Source organism: Mastigoproctus giganteus, unplaced genomic scaffold, assembly GCF_048544385.1.
Source record: "Mastigoproctus giganteus isolate SK-2022 unplaced genomic scaffold, ASM4854438v1 scaffold_15, whole genome shotgun sequence".
NCBI classification, from domain to species: Eukaryota; Metazoa; Arthropoda; class Arachnida; order Uropygi; family Thelyphonidae; genus Mastigoproctus; species Mastigoproctus giganteus.
The window spans coordinates 266,702-291,727 of NW_028328292.1; the positions used below are offsets into that span (position 1 = coordinate 266,702).

A 25,026-nucleotide genomic window follows, 5' to 3' on the forward strand; every position below is an offset into this window, starting at 1 on the left:
AAATTATGTCCCCTCAGGTTTGTAATCTGAGCAAGAGGAAAAATCCCATCAGCATTGAGCCTGCTCAATCCATTCAGGGCCTTATAACCCTCAATCAGATCACCTCGCAGGTGACTAGTCTCCATAAGCTGCAATTTGCAGAACTTAAGCCTTTCTTCTGAAGAGCACCCCTTTGTTCCCGTCACCGGCCTTGTTGTCCTTCTCCATACTCATTCTAGCAGGCGCCTCCGTAGCCAGTTGGAAAGTTGCAGCAGTGCGTAGCACATGCTTCTTGATTAGACCGGGGTTCGAGCCCGTCACCACCAAATACGGAGGATGCTGAAAGGTCAGAGAATGACCACCGCATATCCCGGAGCAATATGGTCTTAGTTACTAATGCTCCTAAAATCCAAATAACAAACAAATAACAATCATTCTAGCAACTCTGCATCCTTCCTAAAGTGAGGCTTCAAGACCTGTACACAGTACTCAAGGTCTGGCCTCACCATTGCCTTATACAAGGGGATAATCACCTTATCCCTGCTCGGAAAATTCCTGTATATCATTGACAAGACCCCATGACCTACTTTGGCAGCCTGTCTGCACTGCTCAGAAAACTTCATGTCTGACTGCACAATTACCCCCAGGTCTCTTCCATTCTCCGCTACCCTGAGTGTAGTACCACACAGTTGGTACATTTCTTTGGGGTTACTGCTACCCATATGCAGTACTTCGCGTTTGTCAATGATAAACTTCAGTTACCACTTCTCAACCCATCTGTCCAACTTTTCCATATCCTGTTGCAGCAACATACTGTAATTACTGTTATTAACAACCCTGCCAACTTTGTATCATCTGCAAACTTTGTCCTTAAGCGTGATATACCTTCATCAATATCATTGATAAATATGCAAAACAACAATGGGCCCAACACCGAATCCTGGGGCACACCACTAATAAGATTAGTCCATGAAGAACAGTATCCATTGATTACCACTTTCTGTCTTCTCCCACTCAACCATCCTTTTATCCATTGTAGCAACTTGCCATTAATGCCATATTGCTCCAATTTGTACAGTAGTCTTGCATGTGCAACAGTATCAAAAGCTTTCCTAAAATCCAATGTTAAAATTAATTTTTGCATCCAGTTCCTTTGTGATCACGTAATTGTATCTTATCAAATTGGTCAGACAAGACTTCCCCTTAACAAACCATGCTGTGTGTGAATTTTTCTGCTGTCTTGTCTAGATGATCATGCAATGCTTCTTTAACCAGTGACTCCATTATTTTTCCCGGAACAGGAGTCAAGCTAACAGATCTGTAATTACTCGTGTCACCCTTCGATCTCCCTTTGTGAATTGGGGATACATTTGCATATCTCCAGTCCATGGGGACCTCCCCTGAGTCCAAGGAAGCTCTCATAATTATGGCTAAGGGTTTGCTTACTACTTTGCTGCCTCCTTTAATATAACTGGATAGATCCCATCCACCCCCAGGTGCCTTTCCTATGTTTAATTTCAACAATTTCTCCTCCAATTTGCTCTCAGTTATTACAAAATCATTTAGCTCCCTGTTAGAGTTTGTTAAACATCTGGCCATCTCCTCCTTGAATAACTCCTTGTGTGTGAATGTAGATGCAAAATATTCATTTAGTGTGGCAGTTATCTGAGAATGATCATCTACAGTCAAACCATTGATATCAAGTGGACCAATCTGATTCATCACCTTCCTTTTGGAGTTTATATAAGTGAAGAAGTCTTTACTGTTTTTCTTTGTATCCTTTGCCAAAGATTTCTCATAATCTGCCTTCTCTTGCCTAACCTCATTTGTGACAATTACAGTTGATTACAGACTAGCTTATGTCTACCATAGGCTTCTGTGTTGCCTGATAATTTATATGCATCCAATGCATTTTTCTTCTCTGCCACAAGTCTCATTAGTTTATCTGACATCCATTTGAACCTAGACCTAGAACAGTATTTCTTAGTTGGAACAAAAAGCCTAGTATCTTCCAAGGTTACTACTTCCTTGAATGCTTCCCATTTAGAATTTGCTGTTGGTAACATCATCTGTTTATCCCACTGTATAGAACTTAAAAAATCTCTGAGACCACTGTAGTCACCTTTACAAAAGCAAAAACACTTCCCTTTACCCCTGATGGTAGTTACATCTTTAAGTAAATCCCATATCAGTACGTTGTGATCACTGCCACCTAGTGGTTCCTTTATCTGTAAATTCTTAATGGATGAATAATCACTGCTGATAATCTGATCAAGAGTGCTACTCCCTCTTGTTGCCTCTCTAACATGCTGCTGTAGAAAGCAATCATCAAATAAATCCACAAAAGCCTTGCTAGTTTGCAAATGACCAACCCACAAGTTCCTGTCTATATCTGGGAAATTAAAATCCCCCATTATAAGAAACTCTGATTTACTAGCCCACCCTATTTCTCTGTATAATTGTTCATTGTTCCCATTAGAGTCATTAGGCCTATAACAAACTGCTACCCTCATTTTTGCTTTCCCAGTGCTTATTTCACACCAAACTGACTCAACGTTGCACTGTCCATCTATGTCAACTGGATGCACTTCCTTAGATTTTGTGTTTCTTAACTAACAGCATAACCACCTTCCTATCCTTTCTGTACACATTGTACTCCCCAATTTCCAATTCTGCACTGCTTATATCTATGTGACACCATCTCTGATATCCCAACAATATCTGCCTTTGATGTCTTGACTAACACTTCAAGCTCATCAAATTTATTAACTATACTCCTAGCATTGGTGTACATGCAAGTATACATACACCTGTTCATACTCTTGGTTACTCTAACACAGCCCATGTATTTACTTATTTCATGACTCCCGGCAGTTCCTGAAATCCCCAGCAACTTGCTTTCTGGGCTGCTGCTCATTCCAGTAGAAGCAGTGCAAGAATCATTTCAATCTCTGCCTGTGGCTGCTGTTAACCTGTTAGTCTGTGAATCCCCCCCCCCAAGCTAGCAGTTTTCCGACCCACCTAACACTGCTTCGATAGTATCAGCAAATATTCTTGCACCCATATTTAAGTGTGTCCCATCCCTGTAGAAAGCAGTCTTCCTGTTAACAGGCAAAGACCATGCTGAGAAAAATTCTATCCATCTATTCTATCTTCTCTCCAGGGCCGCACTGTTTGACAATGCTCTTATCATATACTCCCTCCTATCGTGTCTGGGCAGGATTGCAAACACTTTCAAATTTAACCCTAACTCATGACTTTTTTTCAACATTGACCTGTGCTTGCTAAGTAAATCTGCCGTTCTACGCTTAATGTCATTAGTGCCAACCTGTACAACAGTATCACCTTTTGTGCCCTTAAATGATGATATCTGCTCTACAATGTCATCAGATTTTGCCCCTGGCAGAGATACCCTGTCCTCACCATTGGATTTCCTATTCCACTTATCTCATAATAGTGAATAAAGAAACTTGGTAAATAACTTCTGCTTATGAGGCATGCCTAGAAAGGAATGTAAGTTAAAACTGAATTTGACAGTTATTGCTTTAATCCTTTTCTGAGTAGTTTCTTTGTGCATCTTTGCCTGAAGCCATTCTGTTCTGCCATGATTTGAATCTAAAACAAATCCGTTTTACTATTCTCACTAGATGCTGTTGGATTTCCTCTAGCCATGTATATTCATACTAGGCCGAGCTGTACTGATAAAAATTTTCCCCAAAGTTTTGTAGAGTCCCTCTAGTCCAGAGGTTAAACCGCACAGCTTACAGTATCACAGTCTCACCATTATTGTGTCTGGGCAGTAATACATAAATACATTCATAAATATGCTGACCTACCTTTCAAACTTTCAGGAAGGAGAATGATGTAGGTAAAGTAAACATTGGCAGTGAGCTGGATGATTTTGTAATAACTGAGAGGAAAGTGGAGGAGAGATTGTTGAGGATAAACATAAAAAAGGCACCTGGGGTGGATGGGATCTATCCAGTTATATTAAAGGAGGCAGCAAAGGAAGTAAGCAAACCCCTAGCCATAATTATGAGAGCTTCTTTGGACTCAGGGGAGGTACCCATAGACTGGAGATGTGCAAATGTAACCCCAATTCACAAAGGAGGATCAAAGGCTGACACAAGTAATTATAGACCTGTTAGTTTAACTTCTGTTCCAGGTAAATTAATGGAGGCACTGGTTAAAGAAGAACTACAGGATCATCTAGACAAGAATTCAGTTATAGCTCAGACGCAGCATGGTTTTGTTAAGGGCAGGTCTTGCCTGACCAATTTGATTGGATACTATGATGTAGTCACAAAAGAACTGGATGCAGGGAATAACTTTGATATTATATATTTGGATCTTAGAAAGGCTTTTGATACTGTTGCACATGGAAGACTGCTGCACAAATTGGAGCAGAGTGGCATTGGAGGCAAATTGCTGCTATGGATAAGGGGATGGTTGAGTGGCAGAAGACAGAGAGTGGTAATCAATGGACACTGCTCAACGTGGACTAATGTTATTAGTGGAGTTCCTCAGGGTTCAGTGTTGGGTCCGTTGTTGTTTTCGGTGTTTATGAATGATATTGATGATGGGATATCAAGTTTAATGTCCAAGTTTGCAGATGATACAAAGGTTGGCAGGGTTGTTAAGGACACTACTGACGCTATGCTGCTGCAACAGGATCTGGAAAGGTTGAACAGATGGGCTGAGAGGTGGCAAATGAAGTTTAACATTGACAAATGTAAAGTACTACATATGGGAAACAGTAACCCCAGAGCAACGTATCAACTCTGCGGTACTACACTGACAGTGGTGGAGAATGAAAAGGACCTGGGGGTAATTGTGCAGGCAGATATGAAGTTCTCTGAGCAGTGCAGACAAGCTGCAAGAGTAGCTCGTGGTGTCTTGTCAATGATATACAAGAATTTTTCTAGCAGGGATAAGGAGGTGATTATTCCCTTGTATAAGGCAATGGTTAGGCCACATCTTGAGTACTGTATACAGGTCTGGAGGCCTCATTTCAAGAAGGATGTAGAGCTGCTGGAACGGGTACAGAGAAGGGCAACAAGATTAGTGAATGGAACAAAGGGTTGCTCTTACGAAGAAAGGCTTAAGTTTTGCAAATTACAGAGTCTGGAGACTAGGCACCGGCGAGTTGATCTGATAGAGGTGTATAAGGCTTTGAATGGTTTGAGCATGCTCAATGCCAATGGGATTCTTCATCTTGCTCAGAATAATCACCTCAGAGGGCATAAATTCAAATTGAGGAAGGACGGATGTCGGATAGATGTGCAGAAATTTGCCTTTGGCCAGCGGGTGGTTGGTTGGTGGAACCGACTTCCATCACTTGTTGTTGAAGTTGATAGCCTAAACAAATTTAAAGCTCAACTGGACAGGTATTTCGAACGAACGGAGGGGTGAAATGGGAGTGGTGTGTGTTTTTTTTTTTTTTTTTTTTTTTGGCTGATGCTGAATAAGCTTGCTTTCTTGCATCATATGCCTCTACTAATGCTAATGCTAAACTTGCAGCATATTTTGAACTATGGTCTTATATTTATTCAGTCATCAGTTTGTGTTCGGTTAATGCCATTAGATCCGATATTAATAATAATGTAATAGTAATAGAGGCATTTGACACAAGAAAGCAAGCATATGAGCTTATGCTGCATCAGCCAAAAAAAAAAAAAAATAATAATAATAATAATAATTCACACAACCATTCCCTCTAAAAGTTTGTCCAGTTCCTCCTTGAATTTATTTAAGCTATCAACTTCCACAATGACAGATGGAAGTTTGTTCCAGCAGTTAACCACCTGCTGGCTAAAGGCAAATTTCTGCACAGCTATTCTACAGCTGTCTTTCCTCAGTTTGAATTTATGTCCCCTTAGGTTCATAATTTGAACAAGGGAAAGAATCATCAGAATTCAGTGGGCTCAACCCTTTTAAGGCCTTATACACCTCAATCAGATTACCTCTCTTGGTAAGAGGACCCCTTCGTTCCATTCACCAATCTTGTTGCCCTTCTCTGTACATGCTCAAGCAGATCTACATCCTTCATAAAATGAAGGCTCCAGACCTGTATGTAGTACTCAAGGCATGGCCTGACCATTGCCTTATACAAAGGGATAATCACCTCCTTTTCCCTGCTAGCAAAATTAATGTATATCATTGACAAAACCCCATGACCTGCTCTTGCAGCCTGTCTGCATGTTCTTTTTAGACCCCTTAAAAACTAACAACCTGTTTATTACATCATAAATTTTTGTTTCCAGCAGGCATACCTGGATTCTAGTCCACCTATCTTTATTGCAAAATGTAAGTCCTCACTATTATCAGGTAGCTACATTAAAATCATTGTGAATATTTTCTCTTCCATCAGAAAATCATTTGTCACTCACACTCATCTGGTCAACACTGCAGACTCCCCAAATAAACTTGACTGTTGGTCATAGATTCTCTCAATTAAACCAGAAAATGCAGATTCACACAATGTTATATAAATTTTTCAGATATTTTTGCATTATTGAGTAAAATCCACTCCAGTTTACAATTGAGAGATACACGATAAAAGCAAAAACTTGTGATTGCCAATAAACAAAGAAACATGATGTAATCTGTTTCTTCATTTAGTTAAAGCAACAGGCACTGGTACCTTCGTCATTGGTTGTGGCCATTCTAGATATTTTCTGACCACATATTACTTTATCATTTTCACTTGTATTTATCTCAAAAAGCAAAATATTTCTGTCAATTTAGTACTTTTACAGTTTTCCCATTTAGGTTATTTTACCCATTAAAATATTAAAACAAGAATTGGATTTGTTTACTCCTATTTCATCATCTTTTTTGTCATAAAAATGGGTGATTACCTAGGCCTGCAAACTTTTTTAAACAAAATTTTGGCTGTAATAAGTGATTTTTCATAATTCAGCTGTGCTGATTTTGAAATATATATATATTTTTATATTTATATGTGAGGTAGAATTAATAAGTCTGTTTATATATATATGTATATATATAAACTTAAATGTTTATTTTATGTTTTATGCACCTTAATAAAGGAATAAACTGCTAATTTTCAGATTGGTATAATAGATATGTGGTGTTAATCCTATTGTTAATAGTTGTCAATTAAACATTATACACACATTGATTGACTTAGGGCATGATCCTATTTATTTTTGGATTTGTGTTTGCTGTGTATTTATATCTTGGATGGAGGGCATTTCAGGCATTAAGGCCTAATGGTGCTGACTAGCAGTTTGGTGTACTAGCAGCTGCTGATTTGCATTTTTTTTTCCCTTGTAAAGAACCATTTTGAATAACAATAAATTAAAATAAAATTAAATTAAAAGAATATAAAAGAGCAATTTGAAAAAGGAATATAAAAGGTTAGAGGAAAAGGAAAATTGCATTCATCCACTTGGCCATCTCTCCACTACTTCGTCAGTGAACAGATAGAGATATATGTATACACAGTAAATCCTAGCTGATCTGGTTACAGTTAATCCAGATGTCGGATTATCCGAATCAAAATATGAAAAATTCTGTTCATAGTTAAGTCACTCTGACTGTGCTCTGATTGACTGCACAGAGAGAGACGGAACATACATTACATTGTCTTGTGTGTTCAGTATCGCTGTTGACTCTGAGTCAGACCAATGTTATTATTTATCTCACTTCAGTTGCGTACCTCTTTATACGTATATATGTACATAAGTTAACATATTTTATATAATTATAGGTTCTAAAGAATTAAAAAGTGGAATAAAAAGAAAATGTGTTACTTGGATTATCATTAACAAGCTCAAAGTGATAGAATAACTTGTGTTCCTGATAGAAAAATTGTGTTCCTGGGGAAAAAAAAAATTGCTGAAGAATTTAATATTGGCCAACAAACTGTGATATTAAAAAACAAAAATAATCTATAAAGGCATTTGCTTTAAAATTTGATGTGCTTTAAAATTCGGGAGTGATAAAGGCAGTGTATTAAATAGACAGACATTAAAAAAGCCAAAATAAGTTGTTGGAAGAAGCTTTATTTAAGTGGTATTCACAGCAATGATCAAGTGGCATTGGCATGCATGACATTGAGCTAAAGGTAACAGCAGAAAAATTTGCAAAGCATTTGAAGTTACACAATTTTACTTGCAATTCAGGATGGCTGTGGCGATTTATCGCCACAGCCATCCTAAATTGCAAGTAATATCACAATATCACTTCTAGAAAAATTTGTGGTGAAGCCCTAAGTGGTGATGTTGAAGGTGTTAAGCCATTTAGAAAAAAATTAAATGAAATAATAATACAATCAGGTCTTTGTTATTCTCAAAAAAAAAAAACTTGCAAAATACAGATGGTGATATTGACTTTAAGGAATTAGAGCCAGAGGACTTTCAGACTGTGTTGAGGGCAGCTGGAGAGACAGAAATAATACAAGAAAATATCCAAGATTGGCTTGAACTGGAAGAAGGAGATTCTGGATTTCAGCTTCTGACGATTGCTGCGGATGCTATGGAAAAAAGAATCAGATAATGAACTAAATGAACTACAAGAATCTATAAGAAGAAACTTCTTAACTCTGCAAGAGATGACATTGATGCAGTAATCGATTATGTAGACCCTTCAACAAACTAAAAATTGCAGAGGCATTATGAACACCTAAGAACTGTGAGGGAGATCCTAAATTAAAGAACAGCAGCAGCAGCAGAGGTCTGTTGAGACAAAACTTGACAGTTTCTTCAAACCTGCATTATTACGTTCAAAAACAAGTACAACTTCTGAGCCGTCTATCAGTGGATAAATGTATTGTGTTTTTATAGTTTTTAAATAAAGGCTCTACAGTGATATTTTTATTTATTTTCATCACCACTACCTATATCATTTAATTTTTGATTTATATGTGTTCTAAGTTTTTTTGTCTTTTAGGGCTACTCTTGCTTTGCTAATCCAGACTATTGCTTAATCCAGATGACCTCTCTCCCCAATTAATCTGGATTAGCAAGGATTTACTGTGTGTGTGTGTGGAATAAGTATAATAATGGGGTGAAAAGTTAAGTGGTAATGGAGAGATGGAGAAAGAAAAATAATATGACATTTGCACCTGAGTGTGCAAAGCAGCATCAAAGGATACAAAAGTTTATATATGAGGTAAAATTAATAAGTCTGTTGAAAAGTGCAAAGATGGATGTGTAAATTACACAAAATGCCAAAACTAATAGGAGAAGGATAGCAGAAATTGAAGATGTTGAAAGTGTGAGAAAGAAACAATGTGAATATCCTATATGATATAATGAATTAAGCAAAATTATAGGCTGAATTGGTTAGCCAATTAGAGAGAAGGTAATTGTAATGCAAAAATGATTAAATTAATATATGGAGTAATAGCATCAGATATGGATGGGTAATTTTGGTTATGTCCAAGAAAGGGGTAGAGAAATTATAAAGTTAAAATCTGATGTTAGCTAAAAATAAATATTTTTTTGTTTATTCTCTGGGATAGCCACATAGGATGAAGAAAGTTTGCAAGATAGAAAGTACAAGTTGTAATTGTCTTGAGCCTCAAATTTAATTCAAAAGTACGTGTAATCCTGCTTTTTCTTGAATTCTGTAATGTGTAACTTCTTGTTGCCAATGTCACAAATAAAGAAAATTGAAAAGAAAAGGAAAAAAAAAACAATGTGCATGCAAAAGCAAGTACAATACTGAAACTACACATTCATGCACCCTGTCAACCAATCGATATAAATAGTAGTGCTTTTTCAGGTTGCTCTCACCACTCCCTCCACCGCTTGTTGTTGTTGTTATTTGGTTTTTAGGAGCATTAGCAACTAAGGCCATATTGCTCCGGAGATATGCGATAGTCATTCCCTGACCTCTTTGCATCCTCCGTATTTGGTGGTCACGGGTTCGAACCTCGGTCTAATCAAGAAGCGTGTGCTACGCACTGCTGCTCCTGCCCACCTGGCTACGGAGGCACCCCTCTACCACTTCTGTTTGGCAGTGAGAAATCAGGTGATGATTCAGAATACCTATGCAGCTGTTCTTGGAAAAATCTATAACTCATGATTTTCAACATTTAAACTTCAGTGAAATGCAATCTGATTTCTATCACAATTGCTCATTTATGGGGGTTCGAGCCCGTGACTACCAAATACGAAGGATGTGGAAAGGTCAGGGAATGACCACTGCATATCCCCCGAGCAATATGGCCTTAGTTGCTAATGCTCCTAAAAACCAAATAACAACAACAACAGCTCATTTATGTGAACGTAAACATTGTTTTCTGAAAAATCTGTGTGTGATAATGAAAATTTGGCATCTTTTTTGGAATCAGGTTTCAAGATTTACTATGCAATGGTAAAATCTTTGATATGGAATCTGATTAAAATCAGATTTTGCATCAAATTGGAAAATTCTGCAAATCAGGCAGTTCAGTTGTTAAACCAGTTTAATTTATGATGAAATCTGATTTATATTGTTTTTGATATAAATTAATATTATTTAATTGTTTGTAAAATACTTTCGGTAACTACTGATGTATTGCTGTGATTTAAAATGATTATTGCATATTATATCTTAAATTTTTGTAGATCAGTACCGAAGTTCCTTCTGGTGAAGGTATAGCTGTTTCAGTACCATCTGATGCTTCTGTATCTGAAAAATCTGAAATTCAGAGTGGGGAAGAACATAGTCATGGTGTAAAGCGTTTGCATTGTCCCCACTTTGAGGTAATATTTTAAAATATGAAATGAATTGTTGAAAGCTTAAAATTATTTAATATGCTATTTATTATGGCATAATGCATTTTATTTTACCCAGCCTTTTTCTCGCTTATTAGTTTTTCAGTTTTTCTGAAAAATTTTTTCCTCCCACCAATTTAACCCCATATTTAGAATACTATCTCAAAATTGAGCTAAAGTTTACCATTATGGTTTTGTGGATTTTAATTTTAAAATGGGCGATTCATTTATGTTTTGATAATTTGTTCCTCATTAACTGTTTTTAAAAAAAAATCTTTCATAAGCTGAATTTTCCAAAAATGAGCAGTCTGTACCTTTTAAAGTTAGTTTTTCCCAGTAGTTGTGGTTCGTTGTTTTTACTTGTGAGCATTTAAAAATGGTGTTTTATGAAGTTGCTTTGCAGATGGCAGTTACAAGCTCTTAGAGGAATATGCACAACAGAAATGAAGTTTGTAAGAATGATATTGTAAGAAATAAACAACATAAATTAAAGTGCCATTAACTGAAGGCAGAAAATACAATTACTAGGGTCAGATTGGTCCTCTTTTGTCCATAGGACACAAAATAATTTTTTTTTTATGTGTTTATTGTATATCTTATACAGAAATCAGCATAATTATTTGACAAGTTTGAGTATTGTCAGCTTAAGTCCTCATTATGGTTATTCACATCCCCAATTTCAGAATTTTCTGCTTTTTTCTCATCTTTAAAATTGAATAGCATTTAATATGAGATAATAATATGGCACATCCAGTAGAGACAATAACTAGATTTTTAATAACTAAGATTAATTCATAGCTTTCAGGGTAAACAAACCCCTTCTTCAGCAAGTGAATAAATGTATACAGAATACAGGTCGACCAAAACTAATCTGGCAGCATTGGGACCTGTGGGGTGCCGGATTAATGAGTTTGCCAGTGGTTATTTTAGCACATACATTTTACCCAACAGCTAACCACCTCCTTCTACCTTTAACACGTTGACTGCCAAGCTAGTTTAAGAAAAAAATTCCCCAGGGGGAATTTTTTACCTGCCCACCCACTGATGATAGGCCAAAGGCAAAAAATTCCCCAGGGGGAATTTTTTTCTTAAACTAGAAATATGAGCACAATATGAGAAAGAGCAATTGATGCCTACAACAACTACTTTGTAGTTTCTTAAGAGTTGTCTATGGTGTATCTACACACCGGTATTATATAGATATTAAACTCTTAATGTATTATGCCTTGTGCATTTAATTATTTTAAATATTATCTTATACACCTTTTGGCACCTCTCATATTGTGTGATTATCTTCACAACTGTGTCGTCATGTCTGCAATACCAGGGTACCTGCCCACCCACTGATGATAGGCCAAAGCCTTGAAACATGTCTGGGTGGTGGTACTCACTGAGAATAAGTAACAATAGTCTTCTCTACTAGTGAAGTGTTACTTATTCGAGGTAGTGCATTATCACGGCAACTCATCCTGAAGGCAGAGCACAATATGAGAAAGAGCAATTGATGCCTAGAACAACTACTTTGTAGTTTCTTAAGAGTTGTCTGTGGTGTATCTACACACCGGTATTATATAGATATTAAACTCTTAATGTATTATGCCTTGTGCATTTAATTATTTTAAATATTATCTTATACACCTTTTGGCATCTCTCATATTGTGTGATCATCTTCACAACTGGGTCGTAATGTCTGCAATACTAGGGTACCTGCCCACCCACTGATGATAGGCCAAAGCCTTGAAACACGTCTGGGTGGTGGTACTCACTGAGAATAAGTAACAATAGTCTTCTCTACTAGTGAAGCGTTACTTATTCGAGGTAGTGCATTATCATGGCAACTCGTCCTGAAGGCAGAGCACAATATGAGAAAGAGCAATTGATGCCTAGAACAACTACTTTGTAGTTTCTTAAGAGTTGTCTATGGTGTATCTACACACCGGTATTATATAGATATTAAACTCTTAATGTATTATGCCTTGTGCATTTAATTATTTTAAATATTATCTTATACACCTTTTGGCACCTCTCATATTGTGTGATTATCTTCACAACTGGGTCGTCATGTCTGCAATACCAGGGTACCTGCCCACCCACTGATGATAGGCCAAAGCCTTGAAACATGTCTGGGTGGTGGTACTCACTGAGAATAAGTAACAATAGTCTTCTCTACTAGTGAAGTGTTACTTATTCGAGGTAGTGCATTATCACGGCAACTCATCCTGAAGGCAGAGCACAATATGAGAAAGAGCAATTGATGCCTAGAACAACTACTTTGTAGTTTCTTAAGAGTTGTCTGTGGCGTATCTACACACCGGTATTATATAGATATTAAACTCTTAATGTATTATGCCTTGTGCATTTAATTATTTTAAATATTATCTTATACACCTTTTGGCATCTCTCATATTGTGTGATTATCTTCACAACTGGGTCGTAATGTCTGCAATACTAGGGTACCTGCCCACCCACTGATGATAGGCCAATAGCCTTGAAACGTGTCTGGGGAGCCTGATATTCACGGAGTTTCCGAGAATAGGTAACAACAGTCTTCTCTACTGGGGTAAGCGTTACCTATTCGAGGAATTTATGAGTTTTTGAGTGGCGTGAGTTGAAGGAGTTACTGTCCCTTTCATTCTTCGACGGCATGTTTCTTCCTCTCCCTCTCTTGCTGTCACTTTCCTACCTCTCTTTTTCTTTGCTCGGTCTAATAGGGACATCTTTATCCAATACTATTTTCCAAACATGTCTGGGTAGTGGTACTCACTGAGAATAAGTAACAACAGTCTTCTCTACTAGTGAAGCGTTACTTATTCGAGGTAGTGCAATATCACGGCAACTCGTCGTGAAGGCAGAGCACAATATGAGAAAGAGCAATTGATGCCTACAACAACTACTTTGTAGTTTCTTAAGAGTTGTCTATGGTGTATCTACACACCGGTATTATATAGATATTAAACTCCTAATGTATTATGCCTTGTGCATTTAATTATTTTAAATATTATCTTATACACCTTTTGGCATCTCTCATATTGTGTGATTATCTTCACAACTGGGTCGTCATGTCTGCAATACCAGGATACCTGCCCACCCACTGATGATAGGCCAATAGCCTTGAACCATGTCTGGGTGGTGGTACTAACTGAGAATAAGTAACAATAATCTTCTCTACTAGTGAAGCGTTACTTATTCGAGGTAGTGCAATATCACGGCAACTCGTCGTGAAGGCAGAGCACAATATGAGAAAGAGGAATTGATGCCTACAATAATTACTTTGTAGTTACTTAAGAGTTGTCTATGGTGTATCTACACACCGGTATTATATAGATATTAAACTCTTAATGTATTATGCCTTGTGCATTTAATTATTTTAAATACTTATTAAGAAATATTGTTCAAGGTTTAGGCCTAAATAGATATCAGATGAACTAATGAGACTCGTGGCAGATTCTCATTAGAGTCTCAAAAATGCATGGGATGCATATAAATTATCACTCAACACAGAAGCCTATGGCAGATATAAGCTAGTCTGTAATCAAATTACGAAGATTAGGCAAGTGAAGGCAGATTACGAGACATATTTGGAAAACAATGCAAAGAAAAACAGCAAAGAGTTCTTTATTTATGTAAACTCTTGAAGGAAGGAATGAATCAGATTGGTCCACTTGATATCAATGGTTCAGCAGTTGAGGACCCTGCTCAAGTAGCTGACAAACTGAATGAGTATTTTGCATCTATATTCACACATGAGGAGTTATTCAGGGAGGGAATGTCAGAAGTTTATCAAACTCTGGTAGAGAGCTAAATGATTTTGTAATAACTGAGAGTAAAGTGGAGGAGAAATTATTGAAATTAAACATAAGGAAGGCACCTAGGGTGGTGGGATCTATCCAGTTATATTAAAGGAGGCAGCAAAGGAAGTAAGCAAACCCTTAGCCATAATTATGAGAGCTTCCTTGGACTCAGGGGAGGGCCCATGAACAGGAAATGTGCAAATTTATCCCCAATTCACAAATGGGGATTAAAGGGTGACATAAGTAATTACAGACCAGTTAAACTTATATTCCAGGGAAATAATGGAGTCACTGGTTAAAGAAGCAATGCAGGATCATCTAGACAAGACTGCAGTTATAGTTCATGGGTTTGTTAAGGGGAAGTCTTGTCTGACCAGTTTGAATGGATACTACAATTAGGTCACAAAGGAACTGGATGCACAAAATAATTTTGATATCATATACTTGGATTTCAGGAAAGCTTTTGATACTGTTGCGCATAGAAAACTACTGTACAAATTGGAGCAGTATGGCATTAAGGGCAAGTTGCTGCTATGGATAAAGGGATGGTTGAGTGGGAGAAGACAGAGAGTGGTAATCAATAACATCACTAATAACTTCACTAATATTATTAGTGGTGTCCCCCAGGGGTCCATGTTGGGCCCATTGTTGCTTTCTGTATTTATTGATGATATTGATGAAGGTATATCGAGCTTAGTGTCCAAGTTTGCAGATGATACGAAGGTTGGCTGAGTTGTTAATGACACTATGCTACTGCAATAGGATCTGGAAAAGTTTAGCAGATGGGCTGAGAGGTGGCAACTGAAGTTTAACATTGACAAATGTAAAGTACTGCATATGGGTAGCAGTAACCCCAGAGTAATGTATCAACTGTGGGGTACTGCATTCAGGGTGTTACAGAATGAAAAAGTCCTAGGAGTAATTGTGCCATCAGATATGAAGTTTTCTGAGCGTTGCAGATAGTCTGCAAGAGTAGCTCATGGTGTCTTGTCAATGATATACAGGAATTTTGCTGGCAGGGATAAAGAAGTGATTATCCCCTTGTATAAGGCAGTAGTCAGACCACACCTTGAGTACTGTATACAGGTCATAAGTAATGGGGATTAAAGGGTGACATAAGTAATTACAGACCAGTTAAACTTATATTCCAGGGAAATAATAGAGTCACTGGTTAAAGAAGCAATGCAGGATCATCTAGACAAGACTGCAGTTATAGTTCATGGGTTTGTTAAGGGGAAGTCTTGTCCGACCAGTTTGAATGGATACTACAATTAGGTCACAAAGGAACTGGATGCACAAAATAATTTTGATATCATATACTTGGATTTCACCATTGACAAATGTAAACATTAACATTGTGAAAGCTTTTTGATACTGTTGCTGCTATGGATAAAGGGATGGTTGAGTGGGAGAAGACAGAGAGTGGTAATCAATAACATCACTAATAACTTCACTAATGTTATTAGTGGTGTTCCCCAGGGGTCCATGTTGGACCCATCGTTGCTTTCTGTATTTATTGATGATATTGATGAAGGTATATCGAGCTTAGTGTCCAAGTTTGCAGATGATACGAAGGTTGGCTGGGTTGTTAATGACACTAACGACAGTATGCTACTGCAATAGGATCTGGAAAAGTTTAGCAGATGGGCTGAGAGGTGGCAACTGAAGTTTAACATTGACAAATGTAAAGTACTGCATATGGGTAGCAGTAACCCCAGAGTAATGTATCAACTGTGGGGTACTGCACTCAGGGTGTTACAGAATGAAAAAGTCCTAGGGGTAATTGTGCCATCAGAAATGAAGTTTTCTGAGCGTTGCAGATAGTCTGCAAGAGTAGCTCATGGTGTCTTGTCAATGATATACAGGAATTTTGCTGGCAGGGATAAAGAAGTGATTATCCCCTTGTATAAGGCAGTAGTCAGACCACACCTTGAGTACTGTATACTGATCTGGAGGCCTCATGTAGAGCTGCTGGAACGAGTACAGAGAAGGACAATGGGATTGGTGAATGGAACAAAAGGTTGCTCTTATAAGGAAAGACTTAAGTTCTGCAAATTACAATGTCTGGAGACTAGGCACCTGCGAGGTGATCTGATTGAGGCGTATAAGGCCTTGAATGGTTTAAGCAAGCTTATTGCTGATGGGATTCTTCCTCTTGCCCAGATTGGTTTCCTGACGGGACATAAAGACATTTGTAGAATAGATGTGCGGAAATTTGCTTTTAGCCAGCGGTTAGTTGATTTCTGGAACGAAATTCCATTGTCATTGTAAAAGTTGACAGCTTAAATAAATTCAAGGCTGAACTAGACAAACATTTGGAGTTAATATATGGGAAGGGGTTTTTTTTTTTTTTTTTGGCTGATGCTATATAAGCTTTCTTTCTTGCATCATATGCCTCTGCTAATGCTAATCTGTATTTTCTGTGTTTAATGTGTTTCAAAGAAATGGAGATAAAATAAATTAACAAATAAAAATAAAATGAAGACATAACCTTCTAAGTCATGCACAACTCATAAACAGCTTATTTGCAACAAATTTAAATCTTCTATTATTGGCTGTAATTCTCTCAGGCCTTTATTGTCCAGGTGGGAAGGAGCAGCAGTGCGTAGCACATGTTTCTTGATTAGACCGGGGTTCGAGCCCGTCACCACCAAATACGGAGGATGCGGAAAGGTCAGGAAATGACCACCGCATATCCCGGAGCAATATGGCCTTAGTTGCTAATGCTCCTAAAAACCAAATAACAACAACAACAGCCTTTATTGTAAACATTGCATGAACTTTATTTGTACACTTTTGGCTTTTTTATTGTGTTTTTGACTTTTTTTTTTTATCTGTGCCTAGATATTTTAAGGCAATGCCTTTTATGTGGTAATTATAATGAAACAGTCACTCTAGTATTGAATACTCTAATGATAACTGTTGCAGACAATCTTGAATTTCATACATAAGTTACTGGAACCATGTCCATAAGAATGTGTGAGTTTCTGGTTTTGCCACTGCAAGTACTGCTGTTATTGCTTGATTGCCCTGGTTCATGCAAATTATGGCATGTGAATCAGGGTATAAGTATCTTAGCTGTTTTTCAGCATAACCATGCTGATAACAAGTAAGCATAATTCACGCAACACATTAGTGTTGTGTGAAATAATACATAATATAGTTTTCAATTGCATAGTTATGATTAGAAATAAAAACTGCATATACCTATGGAACTACCCATCTCAGCACTTAGAGAATTGTCATCTGCATGGAGTTTGTCATAGATTGCATTCAGTGCACTCTGTGCATGCCTGATCTCAAAAGAAAACTTGAAGCAATAAGCTGCATCTACACAATGCAAATTAGTAGGCAGCCCAAGTACTGGAAAAATCTACAGAAACTGGAATTGATGAGATCTGTCATTCTGTAAATGAAGAAGTTTGTGCTTTCTCCTTGTTCTTCCAATGCAGAAGCAGGAGGAAGCACAAATTTCAGAGTTGTCAAAAAGCAGAGTATTTTCTAGGTTCAACAGTGTGGTAAGTGCTACCAACCTGAGATGTTGTCCCTCCCCCACAGGTACCAGCATGTCCTAACTATGGAAACCTAGAATCCAGATAAACATGCAATTTCCAGTTGCCTGAACAGGTTTCAGCCTTTCTAATGGTGCCAATATGCTCCAACATTATGCCAATTAGATGAAGACCACTCAGACTGAAAACTTTATATCACATGTCAAGAAGAAAGAAAATTCGTACTCTCATCTGGTGCTAATAAATTTTCACATACCCGAGCAGTGAGTAATGAAATTTCTGTAAGAATACAGACAAAGATGCTAAATGAGCCATAAGCAAATAGAAAGGAACAAGCTTAAAATATACCTATATTAGTCCCATCAAATGTGCATAAACACCAGAACAGAATAATAAAGAAAAGCTGGTGACAGCCGTGCATACCCTTCAAAACCAAATGGACATCCTTCAAGACAGTATGGTGGTTTCACTTCATGTAACATATTTGAAGGGTCTGAGTTCGAATCCCATCACAGACTGCAGGAATTTCTAAAGCTTCTTCAATTTGGACTGTAGTTATCAATCTCAGGTGAAAGGAGTAGATTCCCCCCCCCTACCCATGAGTTATTCTGGATTTTTCAGCCTGCACAACATGCAAATCAGTCCACGAATACATTTATACAGACAATATCGTACACAATGAGGTATAAGTTGTTGGATACTTTCTTTCACTTCCTGACATGCACTTTTTCAGAAGAGCTGTTTTTTTTCTCTTTTAAATTGCACACTGACTCTCTCATGTGATAATCAGGTTCTTTCTAGAACTGTTTCTACAGGGATTCATCAGAGTGGCACCACTCTGCTCTATTCTGCTCTTCCTCTGTTGGCACTCAGATTGCTTAAACAGATGACTTAAAAATTTGGTACTTTTCCCAGAACCTTAATAAAGCTGCAGTTAATGATAATAAACTTAATTTTTCTCTCTTTAAATTCAGAGATCATTTCTCTAAGTTTGGACTCATTATTAATGATTATTACAAAAAAAAAAACTTTTTCACTGTTCTACCTTTCCTAGATGGTCCACCCTTGTCCTCTGTGTCTATTCTTAAAGATCTTGGGTTATTGAGCAATAATAAATTTCAGTTTGGCCTGTACCTACAAATGAGAGCTTCCGCACTTAGAAAAATGTGGCTTATTAAACAGATCTTGGTCCATGTGTCTAAAGTTCCCATTATAGAAAAATATATAATATCTTGTTCCAATCTATTTTATATGCTTTGGAAGTGTAGGCCATGTCTGCCAACTCAAATGTTAAACTGATTAATTTGTTAAATGTCAAAATTGGCAAACTAAAATGAGGATTTAGGTACATACGTAAAACCAAAATCACCTTAATCTTAAATTACCCTTGCTCTCGAAATAATCAGTTTAAAATCTATATACAGGATAATTCAGGAGGAATAGTAAATATTTTGGGAGGTGATAGTATCGATTATTCTGAGTAAAAAATTCATATAAACAAGCATCCAATTCTTAATAGATACGGTTGTTTGAAATGTTGTGCACAAAGCCGTTATGAGAGGATTAAAGAATGATAAATGACTTATTGTTTGTATTTATTGGCTTTTCGAATGATACAAAAGACAAATAATTGACAATTTTTTTTACAGTTCACGATAAATGTTCAAAAATCCCACTGCCAACCTCAATGCACTTTGCAACTCTTGTGGTAATATGACATGTTGTTCTTCTGAGGTCATCTTGGCATTCCTTTATGAGGGCAGCAGTATCCAAAATGCGAGTGAACAATTCTTCTATTGTATTCTCCTTTTCTTTGTATACTGTGCTTTTCATCCATCCCCACAAAAAAAATCTAACGGAATGAAGTCTAAAGATCTTGGTGGCTAATGAATGGGGCCACCGTGGCCGATCTGTCATTCAGGGAAAGTTCTATTTAGGTATTGTATCACCAGATGAGTATAATGTGCAGGAGCAGCATCATGCTGAAAGTACATACCAATCCTTGTAGCCAAGGGAACATCCTCCAATACTAGTGGAAGTCCATTTTGCAGAAATTCTAGGTAAATGGGTTCTGTAAGACGATTTTGTAACACAACAGGCCTAATTAACTGATTGTCGATGATACTGCACCACAATTTTACAGAGAAGCGATGTTGAAAATTTGTTTCTACAGTGCCATGTGGATTTTCTTCTGACCACCTATGAGAGTTAAGGGTGTTGTTGATACCGTCATGGGTGAAAGTAGCTTCATCGCTGAACAGTATTAATGAAATTAATCAGCGATTAGTATTTGCCCACCGAAAAAATTCCAATCGCTGGGCATTGTCTCTTGGTTGAAGGTGTTGCACTTGTTGTATGTGAAGTGGATATAAGCCGTGCTCACATGTTTGCCATACTCTTGTCTGTGGAACACCGATACGCATAGAAATTATTTGTGTGCTGCTAATAGTAGGAATACATTCTGTCGACTGAAAAATGTGTTCTATTTCATCCACATTTTGTTCATTTGCACATTCAGAAGAAATATGATTGCTGGGAACTTTACCAGTCTCACGCAGTTTGGTATTAACACTAGTAAACGCTCTTAAATCCCGTATTCTGTGGTTAGGAAACCGTCAATAGTATTCTCTACAAGCAGCAGTAGCACTTCCACTACAAAAGCCGTAGACAAACATTCTGAACAACACTTCTAATACCAAACAGCATCAGGTTATAACTGCTTCTTGGTCACATCTGATTAAGGGAGCTGTGCATGCCAGTTTCAAACAGCTGTATTTTTGTATCTATTGAGAATTGGACTCGTTTATATGAACTTTTTTACTCAGAATAATCGATGCTATAACCTCTCAAAATATTTACTATTCCTCCTGAATCACCCTGTATATCCTTCTCAAGATTTTACATTCACATATGGCTGTGTTCTCCTGTCTGGTCAGAAATCATCTGGCATATCCCTCATAAAAACACCTAGCAAAAACCTAAATTAGTTTTATTTAAAAAAAAAAAAAAAAATGGATTAAGATTATTGATAGAATGTTTCCTGGCCATCTGCTTGGCATTAATAAATAAATGTGAGATTGGCCCCTTTATGCTATGGGTTACAGCTTATAGAAAGAAATTGTTTAATTTTATATGATTTGTAACTTGGACTTATTCAGAGTGCTTTACTATCTTTATGATATAACTGCTTTTCATATGTATATGTTCTATATATTGGCAAAACTTTGTCTCTCTTTCTTTAATGTAATTTATTTATATTATATTGTAGCTTTCTCTACTGTTTACTCAAAGGTATGGTTGAGCCATGTATACCAAATTATATGATGTTATAATTCTTGACTATCCCCTCTGTCCTTTGTGCCATCTAGACATATAAAATTGGAAGTGCCCTTTGTATTTTTCACTTATAATAAATGGTTATTTATTTGTGTGGTATTAATAAATTCCATACTGAAATATGTCATATAGAAACTTGCATAAGCAGCAAAACATGCAATCCCAAGAACATTCAAGTGTTTCTTGGCTTACCCAAAAGTTTTGGTTGAGGCTGTTATAAAACATATTGTAGGAAGGGCATTTATGAGTTACACAGTGGAATATATAACTAAAAAGAGAACACAAAACTGCATAGAAAAACATGAATTTATTGTGGATTAAAGTTGTTACATCTAAAGAAATAATAATAAATAGCTGGGGGGGGGTCTGAAATTGTTTGACATTTCAGAAGTTGCCCTGCTTCCTCCTTTTGAGAGGCTGTAAGCATATATAAAAAAATATAGGATCCTAAACAAAATATGAAGATATTAAATTTAAAAATATAATTTTTAAGAGTGAAATCGAATGAAGGAACAATAAGTATGTTTTATTTTCATTCCCATACAAATTATGTTAGATAATAACCTGTGGCATAACTAGAATCTAGGTAAATAACTATAGTTAACATTTCATTTTCTGCTTTAAAAATTCTGAAGAAATATTCGACAACATGAGTTTGATACAAGTGAACTACTTCAAAGCACTTCAGAGAAACCCCCACAATGTTCAAGCCACGTGGACTGTGTCCCATCGGCTATTTCTTTGGAGAATTACATCTAGCCCTTTGTCTCTATATCTTTCCCTTCCTTTCTTTCTGGGTTGTAGAATCAGTTCAGTTTTGTTAGAGAGCGAAGTGGGAGCTTTTGTTTGCACTTTGTATGTAATATTTGTTACACGTCAGGTTATTGTGGTGAAGTTGAAATTCATGTTGTCCAATCGTTTTCAACAACTTCGCGACAAACTATCATTGTGTAGTGCGTGCTTCATTTGCATGTCGTAAGGTGTGACAGAATCTCTTGTAACTTGACTCTGAAGTTCTTTACTGCCACCTAAAAGAATAAGTGAAAGTGGTACTACTTCACTGCTGTCCCCAGATAAAGTTTTTAATTATGGTATATAACTATTTTCTTCATTCTTCTGAGGATATTATGTGGTTTTTGTAATTTTGGCACATCAGAGATATAGTAGTAATATTTTATTAGTCATTCCTGAGTTATGTAAAACTCAACTTACGTAAGTAGTCCTGGAATGTATCTCTTGCAGGGACAGACTGTAATATTGAATCATTTTTCGAAACATTATTGTAATGAATTTTGTATTCCTTTTCAAATCATTCTCCAAACAGACACTGCATCCCATAGAAATTATGAGGCAGCTGTTGCATCTGGGGTATATGCTCAAGGAAAAATGGGAAGGGGGTGGATATGTTTTTTTCTCTCCGTGTTCCAAGAAGCAGCTATTCTCTGACTGGGTTTCGGCCTCACCAGTCAACCAGGGTTGCATTCGGGATGGCTTTCTTTGCCATTATATGCAGGTTCCATGCTCCCTTTTTTAAGGGTCCATGGACAGAGTTATAGGCAGTTTAGGCCCATTCTGACTGGCCCCACTATTCCCTTCCTCCCTGTTAGCAGTGCTTGAGTTCTGGTTTCCTTTGCAGTCCAGTCCTCTGCTATTATAGGTGGCACCTTCCCCTTAAGGCCACTGTCCACTTCTCACTAGTCAGCAGAGGTGAGCAGTAAACCATTCCTCAGTGTATTTCAAACTCAATATCTGTATTTTCTATTTCCTGGACCATCAGCAGTTTGTTACCCTGCGCTCTACAGCAACAATAATTAATTTCTTAGCTTTAAGTGATATGCTTACATTATTAAAAATAGGATGGATGCAATGTGTTAAACAAATATGAAGAGCAGATAGCAGTAGTACATTAATGGTATGACTGACTATGTATAAATATGAAATCCTTCCCATTATAGTGGTAATTCTTTTGTCAAACCCTCTCCCCCATCCTACTTTTAGTCTAGTTAAGCAAAAAAAAAAAAAAAAAAGACTTGATTGTTTATATTTGTTTGGTTTAATTAAGTTTAAATATTTGTTTAATTTGATGTTTATGTTTGTGTAGACAGGAACATAGAGAGACAAGTGTGTTTGTATGTGTCCCCACCATTTTGACTTCCAGCATAGCATATGCCCCAGAAGAAATAGCTATCCCATAATTAGTTTTTTATGTCCTCATTGAAGTGCCTGTTTGAAGAATAATATGTAAATGTTAACCCCTCCACTTCTAACATAATAGAATTAACAACCTTATTATTACTTCTTTTGATGTAATGATTTTAATTCACAATAAATTCATATTTTTATATGCAGTTTTATGTTCTCTTTTTAGTTAGGTGGAGGTTATGATTTTACTAGTAAGGCTAAAAGCTAGAAAAGTGCAAAACAGATGTTGTGGCTATTCCTGTCATTACCACACTACAGAAAATCTGATACTTTTTTCTTTTCTTTTCTTTTCTTTTTTTTAATGAAAATTCCGAGCACGATAGGTATTACAACCTATAGTACTTGATACCATGTATGGGTTGAAGGTTGGGGAGATGAAAGAAGATACTTGTTGACATTAGACTTGAATATCTGAAAGAGTAGATTGTAATTTTCAGGCAATACTTATGAAGGGAGGTTGTTCCAGAAAACAAAAGTTGAAAGAATAAATGAGAAAGAAAAAAGTCGGTTCTGTGAATTTGAAGTTGGACAGTAAAAGCATGCTTACTGGCTGCAGCACATATTCAAACTGATTTGGAAGAGAGTGGGAATTATAGAAGCCAACTCAGAAGAACAGTGCCCATGGAAATATCTATAGAAAAGGCATGCAGCAGAAACAGAACATCTATGAGACAGAATGGAGAGACTTTGTTAGAGATGGGTTATAAATTAACCTAACTGTCCTCTTCTGAATGGTGTCTAGAAGTCCGAGAAAGGTTTTGGGAACACCACCACAGATGTGGGAACAATAATCAGTAGTAAGGCAGATTTGACATTTGGAAGAAAAGTAGCTCTGAGAGTGAAAGAGAAAACTCAGTTTTTTAGATTCTGAGGAATCAATATTTGTGATGTGCTTATGCCAAGAGAAGTCAGGATAATCCCTAATAGAGATATGTGATCTTGTCTAGAAATTTCAGTGTTATCTAAAATAATCATAGAAGCAGAAGAATCCTTTTTGGGAGATATAAGACAGTACTGAATTTTAGAAGACTTGAAATCAACTAACTTATCTTTGTCAATGATACACAGAAACTTTGCTAGCAGAGATAAGGAGGTGATTATCCCTTTGTATAAGCCCATGGTTATGCTGCATCTTGGATACTGTATACAGGCCTGGAGGCTTCACTTTTGGAAGATGTAGAGCTACTGGAATGAGTGCAAAGAAGAGCAGCCATATTGGTGAAGGGATCAAAAGGGTGCTATTACCTAGAAAGACTTCAGTTCTTCAAATTGCAGCACCTTGAGACTAGGCACCTGTGGGATGATCTGATAGAGGAGTTTAAAGCCTTGAATGGATTGAGTGTTTTCCTTTAGCCAACAGGTGGTTGATTGTTTGAACAGGCTTCAATCTGTTTTTATAGAAGTGAATAGATTGAATAAATTTAAGGAAGAACTTAAACAGCTTCTTGGAAGGTACGGATAGGTGAACTGTGTATG

General features: G+C 37.0%; 1 protein-coding gene across 6 annotated transcripts in view; it reads left to right on the top strand.

Moving 5' to 3' along the window:
- LOC150074896 (paired amphipathic helix protein Sin3a-like) overlaps positions 1 to 25,026 on the top strand; it is a 285,756-nt gene that overhangs the window by 67,972 nt on the left and 192,758 nt on the right. For all 6 annotated transcript variants that reach the window (XM_090389366.1, XM_090389363.1, XM_090389365.1 and 3 more), the window contains exon 5: positions 10,560 to 10,697. In XM_090389366.1, coding sequence (XP_090245492.1) covers positions 10,560 to 10,697 — 138 coding nt within the window. The remainder of the gene's footprint in view (positions 1 to 10,559; positions 10,698 to 25,026) is intronic.